The following is an 18737-nucleotide window of genomic DNA, read 5'->3' as shown; positions in this document are numbered from 1 at the left end:
TAGAGAGAACTCAAATCCCAAACCACAAAGAAAACTTCCAACCAAATGTCTAATCATTTGTTTTAAACAGTTTGGAAACTTACTCTTAAGGCTACAGGAAGAACTACCTTGTCAATTCAGAAAAAAACAAACTTGTATATTCTCCAAACAATTATGCTGCACTTAAGGAAAGTTTTTGGTTTCTTCCATACTATATACAAATCACATATTCGATAAAAATCATTCCTGATGTATGGACTGATGTACCCAAATAAATACACAGGCAGAAAAATATGATTTATTACTGACTAGACAGTGTTTTAATGTTTTAAACTTAGTATACTAATATAATTTGTAGAATTTTAAAACAGAAAGGAGTTTAAACATTATCTTGTCTAAACTTCAAGGTTTTACTAATGAGGAAACTGAGGCTCAGAAGTACTCTCTAGATTTCACGTCAAGTCAGAAGGAAAGTCAATCAGTCTGAATAGTCTGAATTAACTACACTACTCCTTTCACACCCAGTTTATGACTACTCCAACATATACATAAAATCACAAAATTCTTTACTAAGTGGCTTCCTACTCAAATGCAAAGTTGGTGGCTGTAAACTACCAACTCTATCAAAGACAGACAAGTTAGCAAAGTGGTGAGAAGACCAGAAAATAAAGACAAGATGCCTATTCCAAAGTATATAATTTGGAAAACAAGATATGAAGAATGAAAAGGTTTAAACATACATATACATACAACAACAAAAATAATTCAATCTAATAGTGTATATACACTTCCTACCAAAAAGATAAAGTATATCATAACAGACAATCGTTTTAAGTAAGAAGTCTCAGATACTTCATTTTACTTATTTTTTTTAATTACCACTTTGAAACGGTGTTTCAGAAAATTCCTACAAGTTCTGCTAGGAAGAAGAAAGAGTGGAGTGATCCTTTATGCTTCTCTTCAATGACAGGTGCAAACAAAAGGCATAAGTTAAAATACATATATATAACATAAGAATCGTACTAAAAGCTATAAAAGGGATCATTACTATACGATCTTGCAATGAAGTTTTTCTCATGCTATATTATTAACCTTGGTTAAATCTAAGACAGATATTTATTCTAATTTTCACCTATATTGATATAGGTGATACAGCGATATTCCAACATATTATATAGAATCAAAACATAATATTAACCTGCATTTTACAAAAACCACATAAGCAAAATTTCTGGAAATTATAGCATGCTAAAGTACATGATGGTTAAGACAGGAATGACCAGGCACGGTGGCTCACACATGTAATCCCAGCACTTTGGGAGGCCCAGGGAACCTGGGCAACATGGCAAAACCCCATCTCTACCAAAAAAAAAAAAATATGAAAATTAACTAGGCATGGTGGTGTGTGCCTATAGTCCTAGCTACTCAGGAGACTGAGGTGGGAGGATGGCTTGAGCCCAGGAGGCAAGAGTTGCAGTGAACTAAGATCTCACCACTCTACCCCAGCCTGGGCAACAGAGCCAGGCCCTGTTTCAAAAAAAAAAAAAAAGAACAAGACAGGAATGGCAGGACAACACGGTATCTAAGAATAAGAGAAGGGAAATTACAATAGAGTCCCTGATGCATCACACACTTTCATATGAACATGAGGACTGAGAGAAAACAAATTTCAAACAAAAATCCTGCATCCCACAATATGACAAATCTGCTTATTACTTAGTCATTAAGAACAACTACCAAAGAGGATGAGATAGAGTGTAAAATATTTAAGAAGAAAATCTGTTTCCTAGTATCTATGTATTTAAATGTTTTGTTGGTGGTGTTTTGTTTTTTGAGACAGGGTCTCACTCTTGTCACCCAGGCTGGAGTGCAGTGGCACAATCATGGCTCACGGCAGCCTCAACTTCCCAGACTCATGTGATCCTCCCACCTCAGCCTCCCAAGTAGCTGGGACTATAGGCATGCACCACCACATTCAGCTAAGTTTCTTCTAATCTTTCTGTAGGGTCAGGATCTTGCCATGTGGCCCAGACTGGTCTCAAATTGCTGGGCTCAAGTGATGCTCTCACCTCAGCCTACCAAAGTACTGGGATTACAGGCATGAGCCACCACGTCCAGTAATTCACTCACTCAATACAGCTAAAATGACCATCCTCTACATTAAAAAGGTGAATAAGACTCACACTCTGCACTTCAGGCTCACAAGGAGCACAGGACATATGCATCTAAATAAAGTTATAATGTGATAAATGCCGTAACTGATATATGTACAGCATTGCTAAGTGAGCAATCCAATTCATCAGAACTTATTCAGTGAAGTAATTTCTGAAACTTAGAAAAGTGATTCTTAATTTCTCAGCCAAGCTAAGAGATGTATTTTACCCTAATATCTATTATCAAAATAGTTTAATCTTCTAATAAGTATTACTGGAGTTGTTTCCTTAACGACTGCGGCACTGACTCAAATGGTACTTTTATTTTCAAACAACTTTAAGTTTTATTTCAAGAGCAACAGCTTTTCATAGAATTTCTTTTTTTTTTTTTTTTTTTTTGAGACGGTGTCTTGCTCTGTCGCCAGGCTGGAGTGCAGTGGCGTGATCTCGGCTCACTGCAACCTCTGTGTCCCCGGTTCAAGCAATTCTCCTGCCTTAGCCTTCACCCAGCTAATTTTTTGTATTTTAGTAGAGACAGGGTTTCACCATGTTGGCCAGGACGGCCTTGACCTCACGATCTGCCTGCCTCAGTCTCCCAAGGTGCTGGGATTATAGGCATGAACCACCGCACCTGGCGATAGAATTCCTAAGAATGGACTTTCGGTTTGGAAAAATCTAAATGTTTCTTCATTTAACAGTAACATCTGTAAATATGGCATATAATATACCCTTTGTTAATCAGAAAACTTGGAAGCTACGTTGAAAGTATGTTCATGTACTTAGATGTAAATACCACAAAAAATTACTTTAATACTTAAACATACACACACACACACACGCAGAGAGAGAGAGAGAGAGAGAGAGAGAGAGAAGCTGTGCTCTACCCAGAAATGTAAGTCACAACTGTATAAGCAAAACCCTTTCCAAGTATATTCTTCTTGGTATGTCTAAGTTAACTCCATAGTATTTAATATATTCTATTACGTGTTAAATTATACTGATTAGATTCTAGGAGACTAAAGCCTACTATGTGAATGAAATGAAATAAACTCTACTTGATTTTTTTTTTTTTTTTATACTTTAAGTTCTAGGGTACATGTGCATAACGCGCAGGCTTGTTACATATGTATACTTGTGCCATGTTGGTATGCTGCACCCATCAACTCGTCAGCACCCATCAATTCATCATTTATATCAGGTATAACTCCCAATGCATCCCTCCCCCCTCCCCCCTCCCCATGATAGGCCCCGGTGTGTGATATTCCCCTTCCCGAGTCCAAGTGATCTCATTGTTCAGTTCCCACCTATGAGCGAGAACATGCGGTGTTTGGTTTTCTGTTCTTGTGATAGTTTGCTAAGAATGATGGTTTCCAGCTGCATCCATGTCCCTACAAAGGACACAAACTCATCCTTTTTTTATGGCTGCATAGTATTCCATGGTGTATATGTGCCACATTTTCTTAATCCAGTCTGTCACAGATGGACATTTGGGTTGATTCCAAGTCTTTGCTATTGTGAATAGTGCCGCAATAAACACACGTGTGCATGTGTCCTTATAGCAGCATGATTTATAATCCTTTGGGTATATACCCAGTAGTGGGATGTCTGGGTCATATGGTACATCTAGTTCTAGATCCTTGAGGAATTGCCATACTGTTTTCCATAATGGTTGAATTAGTTTACAATCCCATCAACAGTGTTAAAGTGTTCCTAGTTCTCCACATCCTCTCCAACACCTGTTGTTTCCTGACTTTTTAATGATTGCCATTCTAAGTGGTATGAGATGGTATCTCATTGTGGTTTTGATTTGCATTTCTCTGATGGCGAGTGATGATGAGCATTTTTTCATGTGTCTGTTGGCTGTATGAATGTCTTCTTTTGAGAAATGTCTGTTCATATCCTTTGCCCACTTTTTGATGGGGTTCTTTGTTTTTTTCTTGTATATTTGTTTGAGTTCTTTGTAGATTCTGGATATTAGCCCTTTGTCAGATGAGTAGATTGCAAAAATATTCTCCCATTCTGTAGGTTGCCTGTTCACTCTGATGGTAGTTTCTTTTGCTGTGCAGAAGCTCTTAAGTTTAATGAGATCCCATTTGTCAATTTTGGCTTTTGCTGCCGTTGCTTTTGGTGTTTTAGACATGAAGTCCTTGCCCATGCCTATGTCCTGAATGGTATTACCTAGGTTTTCTTCTAGGGTTTTTATGGTATTAGGTCTAACATTTAAGTCTCTAATCCATCTTGAATTAATCTTTGTATAAGGAGTAAGGAAAGGATCCAGTTTCAGCTTTCTACTTATGGCTAGCCAATTTTCCCAGCACCATTTATTAAATAGGGAATCTTTTCCCCATTTCTTGTTTCTCTCAGGTTTGTCAAAGATCAGATGGCTGTAGATGTGTGGTATTATTTCTGAGGACTCTGTTCTGTTCCATTGGTCTATATCTCTGTTTTGGTACCAGTACCATGCTGTTTGGGTTACTGTAGCCTTGTAGTATAGTTTGAAGTCAGGTAGCATGATGCCTCCAGCTTTGTCCTTTTGACTTAGGATTGTCTTGGCAATGCGGGCTCTACTTGATATTTTTTTAAAGGGTGAAATACAGATAACAATTCTAGCCACCAGGTATAAGACAGTACAATTTTGTAGGCTGGACTATAAGATAGTACACATCTTATAGGCTGGACTACAAGTAACTCTAACCCAAAGTCATTTCAAAGCTATATTTATTATGTACTGAGCCAATCTACCTAAAAATAAAGATAAAACATATTCATATTAAATACAAAAAATAAGAATTTATAAAAATAAAATACTAATTATTACAAATTGTTATTAATAATAAATAATTTATATATAGATAGAAATCCTGTTAGGAGGAGTTATAGTGTACCAAGACTAGTATTTGTTAGACGATAGAAGAGGAAGAAAGACCTAGCAGGAAATCTATAATTACACTACTCCAGTCATTTTGTAGGCCTATTTTCAAGGAAAGGGAGGAACAAGATCATCAGACCATTACAATATTTAAGTAAAGTATTTTAAAGGGTAATTACAACGACCACGTTTTAGGGCACAAATTCTGAGACGGTGTGAATATATAAAAATTGGGAAAATAAACTATCTGAAATTGGATGAATTCTAGAAAATACAGTAAGTTTGTATAGTTAATTAAGCAGATTTGTGTCAAAAGCACCCTAAAATGGGCTAGGTATGGTGGCTCATGCCTGTAATCCCAGCACTTTGGGAGGCCAAGGTGAGCAGATCACTTGAAATCAGGAGTTCGAGACCAGCCTGGCCAACATATGGTGAAACTCGTATCTACTAAAAATACAAAAATCAGTCTGGCATGGTGGCGCACACCTGTAGTCCCAGCTACTTGGGAGACTGAGGCAGGAGAATCACTTGAACTCAGAGGTTGCAGTGAGCCGAGATCGTACCACTGCACTCCAGCCTGGGCAACAAAGCAAGACTCCGTCTCAAAAAAAAAAAAAAAAGTATCCTAAAATGACCCCTATAAATGAGACCACATTACATGAGATTTCCTGGTTTCAGGTCCTTTGTTTAGCGCCTCAGCAAGAGGTTCTCCCTCCTTTGAATACCTACAGCATTTTATCTGTAATGTAACCCATCGTATGTGTCTTATACAATAACTTAGGCACATCTAACCGCTCCTATGAGATCTATGTTTGCTTTACGTTTCTATCACCCACAGCCTACACTAAGTAACTTTTCACTAACAATCAATAAACATTTTTTGGACAACTATATGGCAGCCCACTCACTTATGCAAACCCTCTCACTTTCCCGACTCTCTCTCACTCGCTGACACACACACAAAGGAGCTAGGGATTTAGTTCTGCCATTTATTCAATATGAATTACATGATATAGCTAACAAAAATCTGATTATATATTAGGAATAGATATTCAAGCCAAAAGCAGCTAAAATCTTCTCCTTTTAACAGTCAAACCATATTTGGTATATATTAATATAATTAATAATACTAAGTATATTTTGAGATGCTCATTAAAAACAGTAAGACTAATGATTGCTTGTAATTTCATAGTATATACTAATAAAGAATGAGTAATTTTAAAACATCTGAAGTTAAGGATCATAAAAATTTACATAAACTGCTGCCACTAAAATGTTTATCTAGAAGACCCTGAAATAAACCTTTTTCCCTCCTTCAAATAAACATTTTAAAACTTGAAAGTAATTTTTTCAACAATAATCATTACTTTTGTAATATGGAGAATCATTAATTTAAGTAACACATTTATTTCCACGTACAAAATACTTTTAAGTTTTATAGCATTCCTAATTATCAGATTTTTCATCCATTAAAATGTTTTTTAAGCACATGTACCATATGTGCAATATAATAGACAATACCAAATAGTAGCCAGGATGCCTGTCTCTGAGGAACAGAAAACACAGGTATGGAAAAATTAATAAGAAGTACCCACAAAAAGGAAGAGAGCACAAATGAAGATGCCAATGATTCCGATAAGCAATTTTAAAGTTTAGAGGGAATCAAAAAGTAGTGTCTAAGAGGCAGAAGTTGAATTGTACATTAAAAGATGATCGGGATTTAGGACAAATGACACAGAGAACAAAGTTTACGTGGTATATTCAGTGACTAGAAGATCATTCTGGGTGAAACAGACACTTGATGCTGGGAAGTAAAACAAAGTAAGTTTAGAATAATAGACTAGGATTACTTTACAGAGAAACTAAAGTCAAATTAAGAAAATCTGGCTAACAATCATTAATTGAAGACTTTAGAGCAATAAGCTGACATGAAAAAATTAGTATTTAGAGAAAAGTCATCTCAGAGCAGTAGAATAGCTTTAACAATAAACAGAGTGGAAGCTGGGAAACTTATTGGGAAGTGAATACTACAGTAATCAATCAGGGTTACATCATTAGAAAAAGTACAAAAGGAACAGATTTAATAATTACACATAAGATAGAGAGGGCTTCACAAAGATCTCCAAGATTCTGTAAGTGTCCCTAATAGATAGAGAAAAAAGTAAGGGGTGTTTAGCCAGGTCTCAGTAAAATCAGTGCTGTGTAAGCTATTTAACTTCTCTGAGCCTTAGTTTCCTCGGATGTAAAAACCTATTTACCTGTGTCTGGATGTTGAGAAGATTAAACAAGAAAATGCATATAAAGTATCTAGAACACAACAGGTACTCAATAAGTGATTTTTTTTTTAACTTCTCTCCCTTGACTCCCCTTTATCACTTAACAATTCTGACTGAGAATTGAACAATACAGCAGGTAATCTGTCTACCAGCTGTCATTTTAGAACTGGTAAAACTGAGTAAATGATGTATTCAATGGCATACAAGTAGTTACCTTTACTGCTGGCACCAGAAGATAGATATATTGACCATAAAACATACAAAGTAGTAAGAAACTATGAACACAGAAACTTCTTTAAAGACGTATCTTTTACTAACGTAAGATCTGACTCATAAATTCAAAAACATTTAAATTTGTTTCCTCAACAATATAAAAGGGCAATCCATTTTAAAATAAGTCCTTTTTTAATGCATATACCAAATTCCAGTAGAAATGGAATTTCCAAATGAAGATCTTGCATTAGAGAAGGAAAATTAAGGATATAAATTTCCTCTTCAACTTAAATTGAACACAGAGGAACTTCAGACACAGTCAGCAATAAATGTACTCACCTTCCATGGGCATGGAAATCTAGACGTAAAAATTGGTCCTCATGTGAGACTGCTCTTTTGGCACGCTGGTGTTTTTGGTGTAATGAATCCACATTGTAAGATAATCCTTCATAATGTCTAATATATTTATTTAAAGGATTCCCATACTGACCTATAAAAAATAAACAACAGTCGGAATTAGTATCATCTTGAAGACCCCTTCTAGTTCTAACGTGATTATTCATGTATCTATGAATATGTATAAAACAATTTCTCCCTAATCCCAGCACTATTACTAATTCTCCATTAATATTAACACATATATTATTAAAACTTATCATGACCGTAATTCCAACCGCACACACATGTTTGGATGTTAGCCGTAAGTTTGTTTTAGATGTCCTTTATCAGGCTGAGCAAGTTCTCTTCTATTCAAATTTTGCTCATAAAAATTATCAGGGCCAGGTGCAGTGGCTCACTCCTATAATCCCAGCATTTTAGGAGGCTGAGATGGGAGGACTGCTTGAGGCCAGGAATTCGAGACCAGCCTGGTCAACACAGCAAGACCTCATCCCTAATAAAAATAAAAAATAAAATAAAAATAAACAAAAAGTACAAAAATATATAAAAAGTTAAAAAAAAAACTATCAGGAATAAATGCTTATTTCTGTACCTGCTCTTTCTGCATCTATTAAGATGATCATATTTTTTCTTTTTAATTTATTAATATGGTGAATTAAATTTACTGATTTTTGAATGTTAAGCCAACCTTGCATTCCTGAGATAAACCCTACTTGGTCATGCTGTCAGATTCAATTTACTGTAATTTTATTTAGAATTTTGTTATCTGTGTTCAGGGGATATACTGGCTTACAGTTTCTTTTCTTATACTATCTTTGTCAAAAATAGTACAAGGGGTAAAAAAATGTGTTGAAAAGTATTACCTCTTCTTCAACTCTCTGGACAAATTTATGTAGAATGAGTGCTCAGTCTGGGGCTAATTATTTCCCACTACTGAGACAAGACCTATCTCAATAGTCTACCCAATGCTCCATGAACTGAGTTTTTCCAGTCTACCTGGTAAAAAAAAAAAAAGGCACTACTTACAGCCCTATCTGAGCACCAGGTACCATTCAATCTAATCTTTTGGGATGATTCTTTATCTAGCCTCAGGTAGTTTCCTCATATGGGCTCATCAGAGCTCTGCTAAACACTACAGTAGAAGTCTCTGTAGATCTCAAGGATCCTCTGTGCAGCTCTCTCTTCACCCTGATATTCTGTCTGTGAACTCCAGCCACTTTGGTCTTCATCTCTTCAACTGAGGGAGTTCGCTGGACTCTACCTAGGTTTCCTCTCATAGCACCACAACCCAGAAATCTCTCAAGGCAGAAAGCTGGCACAAAGGGCCAACCTTATTATTTCGCCTCTCAGGGTCCCTCACTACCTGATGACCAATGCCTTAAAAATCATTGTTTCACCGGGCGCAGTGGCTCATGCTTGTAATTCCAGCACTTTGGGAGGCCAAGGCAGATGGATCGCCTAAGGTCAGGAGTTCAAGACCAGCCTGAACAAGATAGTGAAACCCAATCTCTACTAAAAATACAAAAACTAGCTGGGTGTGGTGGTGGGTGCCTATAAACCTAGCTACTAAGAAGGCCGAGGCAGGAGAATCGCTTGAACCCAGGAGGCGGAGGTTGTAGTGAGCCAACATCAAGATCACACCATTGCACTCCAGCCTGGGCGACAAGAATGAAACTGTCTCAAAAAAAAAAAAAAAAAAAAAAGGCCAGGCACAGTGGCTCACGCCTGTAATCCCAGCACTCTAGGAGGCCGAGGCGGGTGGACCACGAGGTCAGGAGATGGAGACCATCCTGGCTAACACAGTGAAACCCCGTCTCTACTAAAAAATACAAAAAATTAGCCAGGCGGGCCGGGCGCGGTGGCTCAAGCCTGTAATCCCAGCACTTTGGGAGGCCGAGACGGGTGGATCACGAGGTCAGGAGATCGAGACCATCCTGGCTAACACGGTGAAACCCCGTCTCTACTAAAAATACAAAAACTAGCCGGGCGAGGTGGCGGGCGCCTGTAGTCCCAGCTACTCAGGAGGCTGAGGCAGGAGAATGGCTTGAACCCGAGAGGCAGTGCTTGCAGTGAGCCGAGATCGCACCACTGCACAACAGCCTGGGTGACAGAGCAAGACTCCGTCTCAAAAAAAAAAAAAAAAAAACAGTGTCTTTCTGTATTTTTCCTGGTTTCCTTGTTTCCTTTCAGGCAGGAATGTAAATTTGGTCTTTATTTCTCCATCTTCAAGAGAAGCAAAAAAGAAAAAAAGTGATTCTTTGACAAATCAAGTAAAATTTTTAACTAAAGAAAACTGTCCTCTTTTATAAAACAAATAAGTTTTCTAAAAATGGTTCATCTATTACCCAACACTAAATTTTGTGATCCAACACTAAATTTTCTGTTTATGCACTAAGTGGTTAAGGGCATAAACTCCGATGTCAGATTATTTGGGTTCACATTCTAGGATTTGTTGGACAACGATGTGAATATACTTAACAGTACTGAAGTGTATACTTAGAAATGGTTAAGACAGTACATTTTACCTTAAGCCTTTTTTACCAGAATGAAACAAACAAACAAAAAATGATCTGGGTTTGAATACCACTACCTTCAATTATTAGTTGTTTCCCAGATAAAACAGAAAACTACTCAGGTTCAGTCTCCCATCCATAAAATGAAGACACTACTAAGACTCACAGATTAAATGATTTAAACCATGTGTGACAATTAATATTAGAGAGCCTACCAAAGAGGCAAGGTTCAATAAATTATCCATCATCATCATCTCTTCCCCCTTCCTCCTTTTCTTCCTTCTCCCATATTTGCCTTTCAGACCAATATACACACACCGAAGCCAAGAATTCGGGAATAAAAAATAACACTGGGTTGAATTCTGATACTTCCTAGCCATAACCACATGAGCTAGGTAATTTTTTAACTTTTTTAAATCTCAGGAGGTAGTTTTTAAATCTGTAAAATGGAGACAACGATGCCTACTTTAAATGCATGCAAAAAGCTCATGAGCACAAAGAATGGCATAAAAGGACGATTCAATTTAAACTATTATTGAGTTACTTCTTCCTCCTCTTGAATGCACTCCTCCCAAGAGAGGTGAGAGGAATGAGTCCAAAACTATCTTCACAAGTAGCAAAAAAATTACAGTGAAGCCAATTCTAAGAGATAATAAAACCCACTAGGCATGGAACTTTTAAAAATCAAGACTAAATAATAGAATCAAATATACGAATGCATCTTCTGTATCCTTTAAACATACTTATAAATGTAGTATACTTGAGTTTAGCAAAAAATAAGAAATCAAGAATGGGGAAGTATGAGAACTTTTGAATAATTTCTCCCATTTTGAAAATTTCCACTGGATTACTGAATTGGATTTAAGGGGTCTGAGTTGCCATAGCACAAGCTTGGCTTTGTAGAACTGTGGATTGCACTCCTTTTTCAGCACCAAAGGCATCAAGCTGGTTTTTATTTCTGTCTCTGGTGCTTAAATCAGGAAAAAGTCAAGTTTTTAAGTCACAGTTCAGAAAAAGTATTTTGTCACTTCTGATAATTTAAAACACTAACTATTGCTGTTCTGGTGAAGCATGCATGACAAAAGTTCAACTATTTACACAGCTGAAATTCTACTGGGAGAGTTATTAAACAAAGTCATCTTTTCTCTGTCCCACATACAAATAAATTATATAAAAGCAACATAATATTCACTTTTACTGGCAAAAGACCTGAGTAATGATTTTCTGAATCTTTGTAATTGAGACAGAACATGATTCACAGGGTTTAATTGGGAAACTTAAAAACACTTCTCAGCAACACACAGTTACCAAGTCCATCTCATTATCATCTTCTATATAAGACCTATGAATGTTTATCTTAATTATACCTAAATATCAGCATTTGTGTAATCTCAGTATTGAAAAAAAAAAAAAAAAACTTACATTAAGATAATGCATGGGCCGGGCGCGGTGGCTCAAGCCTGTAATCTCAGCACTTTGGGAGGCCGAGATGGGTGGATCACGAGGTCAGGAGATCGAGACCATCCTGGCTAACACTGTGAAACCCCGTCTCTACTAAAAAAATACAAAAAACTAGCCGGCGAGGTGGCGGGCGCCTGTAGTCCCAGCTACTCGGGAGGCTGAGGCAGGAGAATGGCGTGAACCCGGGAGGCAGAGCTTGCAGTGAGCTGAGATCCGGCCACTGCACTCCAGCCCCGGCGACAGAGTGAGACTCCGTCTCAAAAAAAAAAAAAAAGATAATGCATGAAATCAAATTATGTAGTTTCTATTCCCCAATACTTAATGAAGAGGGAAATAAGGGGGCCTTGGGTAGAGGATAAAGCAGCCTACCTGCCCCTCCGCCCCCACTCCACACACACACAGAACAAACTTCAAGAACTGAAACTGGGTCAGATGCAGTGGCCCACACCTGTAATCCCAATACTTTGGGAGGCCAAAGTGGGAGGATCACTTGAGTCCAGGAGTTCGAGAACAGCCTAGGCAACACAGAAAGGCCCCTGTCTCTACAAAAAAATTAAAAACTAGCCAGGTGGCCAGGCGTGGTGGCTCACACCTATAACCCTCCCAACACTTTGGGAGGCCAAAGGGGGTGAAATGCTTGAGGTCAGGAGTTCAAGACCAGCCTGGCCAACATGGTGAAACTCCAACTCTGCTAAAAATACAAAAAGTAGCTGGGCATGCTGGTGGGTGCCTGTAATCCCAGCTACTCGAAAGGCTGAGGCAGGAGAATCGCTTGAACCCAGGAGACGAACGTTCAAGTGAGCCAAAACTGTGCCATTGCAATCCAGCCTAGGTGACAAGAGCAAAACTCTGTCTCAATAAATAAATAAATATCAATAAATAAATACACAGATAAATAATAGGCCAGCGTGGTGGCTCACGCCTGTAATCCCAGCACTTTGGAAGGCCGAGGCGAGTGGATCACTTGAGGTCAAGAGTTCAAGGCCAGCCTGGCCAACACAGTGAAACCCCAGTCTCTACTAAAAATACAAAACTTAGCCTGGCATGGTGGCGTGCACCTATTAACCCCCGAGACTCAGGAGGCTGAGGGAGGAGAATCACTTGAACCCAGAAGGTGGAGGTTGCAGTGAGCCAAGATTGCACCACTGCACTTCAGCCTGGGTGACAAAAGCAAAACTCCATCGCAAAAAAATAATAATAATAAATAAAAATAAATAAATAAAAAATAAACAAAAACTAGCCAGGCATGATGGCATGCACCTGTAATCCAAGCTACCCAAGAGGCTGAGGGAGTATCACTTAATCCCAAGCGTTCAAGGCCACAGTGAGCTATGATAACGGCCCATTGCACTCCAGCCTAGGTGACAAAGACTCCATCTCAAAAAAAAAAAAAAAAAAGAGAGAAAAGAACTGAAATCAAATAAAAAAAGATAAGCAATTTGGCTGATACATGCTCATGAGTGTCAATTCCCTTCCCAACTTCATGCTCTGTAACATTATGTTGGTAGCTTGAAATCAGCCATGAAGGGAGTATTTACACCACCGAAACTGACACTGAAAAGGCTACAAATTCGAGAATTTTTTTTTTTTTTTTTTAGACAAGGTCTCGCTTTGTTGCCCAGGTGGAGTACAGTAGCACTATCAAGGCTCACTGCAGCCTTGACCACCAGGGCTCAGGGGATTCTCCTACATCAGCCTTCCCAGTAGCTGGGGCTACAGGCATGCACCACTACATCTGGCTAACTTTTGTATTTCTTGTAGAGACTTTTGTATTTCTTGTAGAGGATAAAGCAGCCTACCTGCCCCTCCGCCCCCACTCCACACACACACAGAACAAACTTCAAGAACTGAAAAAGGGTCTCACAGTGTTGACCAGGCTGGTCTCAAACTCCTGGGCTCAAGCAATCCTCCTGCCTCAGCCTCCCAAAATGCTGGGATTACAGGTGTGAGCCACCGTACCCTGCCAAATCAGAGGATTTTTTTTTTCTTTTTTTCAAGAGAGTGTGCTAAATACAACACTGGTCATAACCTAATAATACAATCTTTCAAACAGAGAGCCAAGGAAGGAAACAATATTTTAATGAAAATGTGGAAAAGCATGGCACACTGGACTTCTGATGTTGCCCCTAGCCCTCAGATGCCATACAATTCACTTATTTAAAAATCTCAAGATGTAGTCCCAGCTACTCGGGAGGCTGAGGCAGGAGAATGGCGTAAACCCGGGAGGCGGAGCTTGCAGTGAGCTGAGATCCGGCCACTGCACTCCAGCCCGGGCGACAGAGCGAGACTCCGTCTCAAAAAAAAAAAAAAAAAAAAAAAACTCAAGAGAATGGAGTCCTGGAATTCTCAAAAAATTATATATGAGCACAGCCTCATGACTGCAGAAAAGTGAATAAAACACAAAATAATCAGCCCCTCAAACTATGATTTGAAGGGGAAAAAACATACACTGGTCTCAGAGGCAGAAAGAAAAGAAAAAAGAAATCACAAGCCAGGCATGGTGGCTCATGCCTGTAATCTCAGCACTTTGGGAAGCTGAGGTGGGTAGATCACCTGAGGTCAGGAGTTTGAGACCAGCCTGGCCAACACAGTGATGAAACCCATAGTGAAACCCATAGTCTCTACTAAAAATACAAAAAAATTAGCCAGGTGTGGTGACAGGTGCCTGTAATCCCAGCTACTTGGGAGGCTGAGGCAGGAGAATGGCTTGAACCCGGGAGATGGAGGTTGCAGTGAACAGAGGTCATGCCACTGCACTCCAGCCTGGGCAAGAAGAGCCTCCATCCTAAAAAAAAAAAAAAAAAGTCACCCACTTTATATCATAGCAAAACAAGCATCTGGGCAGAGAGAAAAGCCACACAACCATGAACATAACATTGTAAAAACACACTAGAGAACAAAAAAAAATGAAAGAAATAATAAAAGGAAAATAGAAAAAGAATCGTATTGAGAAGAAAACAAAAGACATTGGGAAACAATCCTAGACAAAGCAGAGTTAGTCTTAGATGATATTAAGAAACTCGTATTGGCCAGACACGATGGCTCACACCTGTAATCCCAGCACTTTGGGAGGCCGAGGTGGGCGGATCACCTGAGGTCAGGAGTTCGAGACCAGCCTGGCCAACACAGTGAAACCCTTCCCTGACTCCACTCAGGAGGCTGAGGCAGAATTGCTTGAACCCGGGTGGCGGAGGTTGCAATGAGTCGAAATCATGCCACTGCACTCCAGACTAGGCAACAGAGCGAGACTCCATCTCAAAAAAAAAAAAAAAAAAGAGAGAGAGAGAAATTCATATTAATTTTCCTTAGTACAACAACATTGTGACTATGGAAAAGGAGAATTTTCTAAATTTGGGGAGGTACATTTTAAATATTTAAGGGTAAAATGACATGATGTCCACAACTCACACTAGAGTGATTCTAGGGTGGGAGACAGCAAAAAAGAAAAAATATGCGAATTATTAAATCACTAGCCACTTTAGGAGTAATAGAGACTGAATTTAGCCTACCACCATAAACAATTAGAAAACAAGACAAAAGATGTGACAAGAGAAACAAATGAAGTGAGATCTACTACAACTGGCCCAGGTCACTGCCTGCAAGCAGTCTCCAGGCCAAACAGCAGGGAGGAGAAACCAAGAGCCTGAAAGTTCCACTTAATTGAGACAGACCTCTGAGTTCAGGGAGATCAGGTATTTAGAATCTATGGGCCAGAGTGTCAGAAAGCAGGAAGCTGAACAGAGAGCAAGCTCCAGCCACCTCAAGTGGGGGTTCCCTAAGGGTTTGGCTGACTACTGATCTAAGCATGTGAGAGAATAAACTATCCCACCTCAGAAAAAATGCGGTGAAGGAAGCAGAAGGAAGCAAAACAATCCTCAAAGCTCACACAAGGGCTGGGAAATGTTCATATTCCTACCATCTAGAGAAGAAAGACCTTGTGATGCATGGAGCATTGCTACAGTCCTCAGAAAAATAACACCTTACTAATGGAGTGAAATTAGCCACAGAGGCTGGGCACGGTGGTTCACACCTATAATCCCAGCACTTTGGGAGGCCAAGGCAGGTGGATTGCTTGAGCCCAGGAGTTCAACTCTACTAAAAAATATAAAAATTAGCTGGGCATAGTGGCACATGCCTACAGTCCCAGCTACTGGAGAGGCTGAGGTGGGAGGATTGCTTGAAGCCCAGGAAGACAAAGCTGCAGTGAGCTATGATCGTCACACCACACTCCAGCCTGGGCAACAGAGCAAGACTCTGTCTCAAAAATAAATAAATAAATAAAACGGAGCAAGACCCTGTCTCAAAAATAAACAAACAAACAAACAATAAGTATTTATTATACGAATATAAAAAATAAAAGAAAATTAGGCGTGGTAGTGCATGCCTGCAGTCCCAGCACTCTGGGAGGCTAAGTCAGGAGGATTCTTCAAGGCCAAGAAGTTCAAGATCAGCTGGGCAATATAGCAAGACCTTGTCTCTACAAAAAAAAAAAAAAAAAACAGTAAAACTTAGCCAAGCACAATTTTTATTGCACACCTGTAATCCCAGCTACTCAGGAGGCTGAGGCAGGAGGTTTGCTTGAGCCCAGGAGTCCGAGGTTGCAGCAAACTATGATCACAACAGCCTCAACAACAAAGTGAGACCCTGTCTCAAAAATAAAAATTAAAATTAAAAATATAAATAAATAAAAACCACATAAAGGCATGTCATACGCTAATGACTAAAAACTAGGGAGAAAAAAATCTTAAAATCATTTGTGGGTAAGCACCAAAGGAACCAGAAAAAAAGACACAATTTATAAACAGAGGAACAAAGATAAAACTGACAGCACACTCTATGTTAAGTCAGAAGAAAATGGAGCAACATATTTAAGTACTACAAGAAAACAATAACTTTATCAACCTAAGATTCTATAGCCAGTGAAAATAACTTTCACAAATGAAGGTGGGAAGAGGAGATGAAACAAAGTCCTTTTGGGTTTCAAAGCTTACAATGCATCACTAGTAGCCTCCATTAACAGAAATGATAAAGTTTTTCAGACAGAAGGAATAATACCAAATGGAAATCTACACTGATGCAAATAATAGTGACAGAAATAATGAATAATAAGAAAATAAAAAAGATTTATTTTTCTCATTTTTAATCTCTTTCAAAGTTAAGTGAATATATTTTTAAAACACAATCTACTGTGGAATTTATGACACACAGAATTAAAATGTGTAACAACAGCACAACAGAAAACAGAGGAGAAATGCAGTGTACATATACTCTATATGAAGTGAAATAATATTTGAAAGTATACAGTGATAAGTTATAGATATTATACACTCTGAACAACCTCTAAAAAATACAACAGGTGCCAGGCGCAGCGGCTCACACCTGTAATCCCAGCACTTTGGGAGGCCGTGGTGGGCGGATCACGAGGTCAGGAAATTGAGAGCATCCTGGCTAACACGGTGAAACCCCGTCTCTAAGAAAAATACAAAAAATTAGCCAGGTGTGGTGTCGGGAGCCTGTAGTCCCAGCTACTCGGGAGGGTGAGGCAGGAGAATGGAGTGAACTTGGGAGGCAGAGCTTGCAGTGAGCCGAGATCGCACCACTGCACTCCAGCCTGGGTGACAGAGCGAGACTCCATCTCAAAAAAAAAAAAAAAAAAAAACGAACAAACACAGGTATATCATAAAGCCAATAGCAGAGATAAAACTGAATCATTTTTTAAAGTATATATTGGGAGGTCGAGGCGGGTGGATTACTTCAAGTGAGGAGTTCGAGACCAGCCTAGCCAACATGGTGAAACCCCATCTCTACTAAAAATACAAAAATTAGCAGGGCATGGTGGCAGATGCCTGTAATCCCAGCTACTCGGGAGGCTAAGGCATGAGAATCGCTTAAACCCAGGAGGCAGAGGTTGCAGTGAGCCGAGATTGCACCACTGCACTCCAGCCTGGGTGACAGAGCAAGACTCAGTCTCCAAAAACAAAACAGAACAAAAAAAAAGTATATTACTTCTGAGAAATGCAAGAAAAGAGGGGAAGAAGAACTATGCACAGATGGAATAGAAAACAAATAGAAAGATGATAGTTTAAAACTCAGACATATGAATAATTACATTAAAAGTAAATGATCTAGCCGAGTACAGCAGTATGCACCTGTGGTCCCAGCTACTCAGGATAATGTGGTGGGAGGATAGCTTGAGCCTAAGAATTTGGCACTGCAATGCACTATGATCACATTTGTGAATGAGCACTGCATTCCAGCCTGGAAAACAGAGAGCGACCCCCATCTCCAAAAGAAAAGAAAGGAAAGGAAAAGGAGAAAGGGAAGGGAAGGGGACGCAGAAGGGAAAGTAAATGATATAACATAACAATTAAAAGGCAAAAGCTGTCTTTATATATATTTTTGTTTGTTTATTTTTTAAGAGACAGGGTCTCACTCATTGCCCAGGCTGGAATGTAGTGACATGATTATAGCTCATTGTACCTACCACCTCCTAAGTTCAAGCAGCCCTGTCACCTTAGCCTTCCAAATAACCGGAAACTGGTGCACCACCATGCCATGCCTGGCTAATCTTTTTTTTTCCAGAAACGGCGTTTTGCTCGCTGCCCAGGCTGTAGTGCAATGGCACGATCTCGGCTTACTGCAACCTCCCACCCCCAGGTTCAAGTGATTCTCCTGCCTAAACCTCCCCAGCAGCTGGGATTACAGGCATGCACCACCACGCCCAGCTAATTTTTGTATTTTTAGTAGAGACGGGGCTTCGCTAGGTTGGCCGGGTTGGTCTCAGACTCCTGACCTAAGGTGATCCACCCACCTCGGCCTCCCAAAGTGCTGGGATTACAGGCATGAGCCACTGCGCCCGGCCTAAGCGTGGCAA

At 39.3% G+C, this 18737-nt stretch overlaps 1 protein-coding gene across 2 annotated transcripts in view; it reads right to left on the bottom strand.

Annotated features, from left to right (window-relative positions):
- Positions 1-18737, bottom strand: part of ADAM10 (ADAM metallopeptidase domain 10) — a 158318-nt gene that overhangs the window by 115857 nt on the left and 23724 nt on the right. For both annotated transcript variants that reach the window (XM_033189966.1, XM_033189967.1), the window contains exon 2: positions 7830-7980. In XM_033189966.1, the coding sequence (XP_033045857.1) occupies positions 7830-7980 (151 nt within the window). The remainder of the gene's footprint in view (positions 1-7829; positions 7981-18737) is intronic.

The sequence above is a fragment of the Trachypithecus francoisi genome, unplaced genomic scaffold (genome assembly GCF_009764315.1).
Source record: "Trachypithecus francoisi isolate TF-2019V2 unplaced genomic scaffold, Tfra_2.0 Lachesis_group3, whole genome shotgun sequence".
NCBI lineage: Eukaryota > Metazoa > Chordata > Mammalia > Primates > Cercopithecidae > Trachypithecus > Trachypithecus francoisi.
This window is presented reverse-complemented; position numbering and strand designations above follow the sequence as displayed.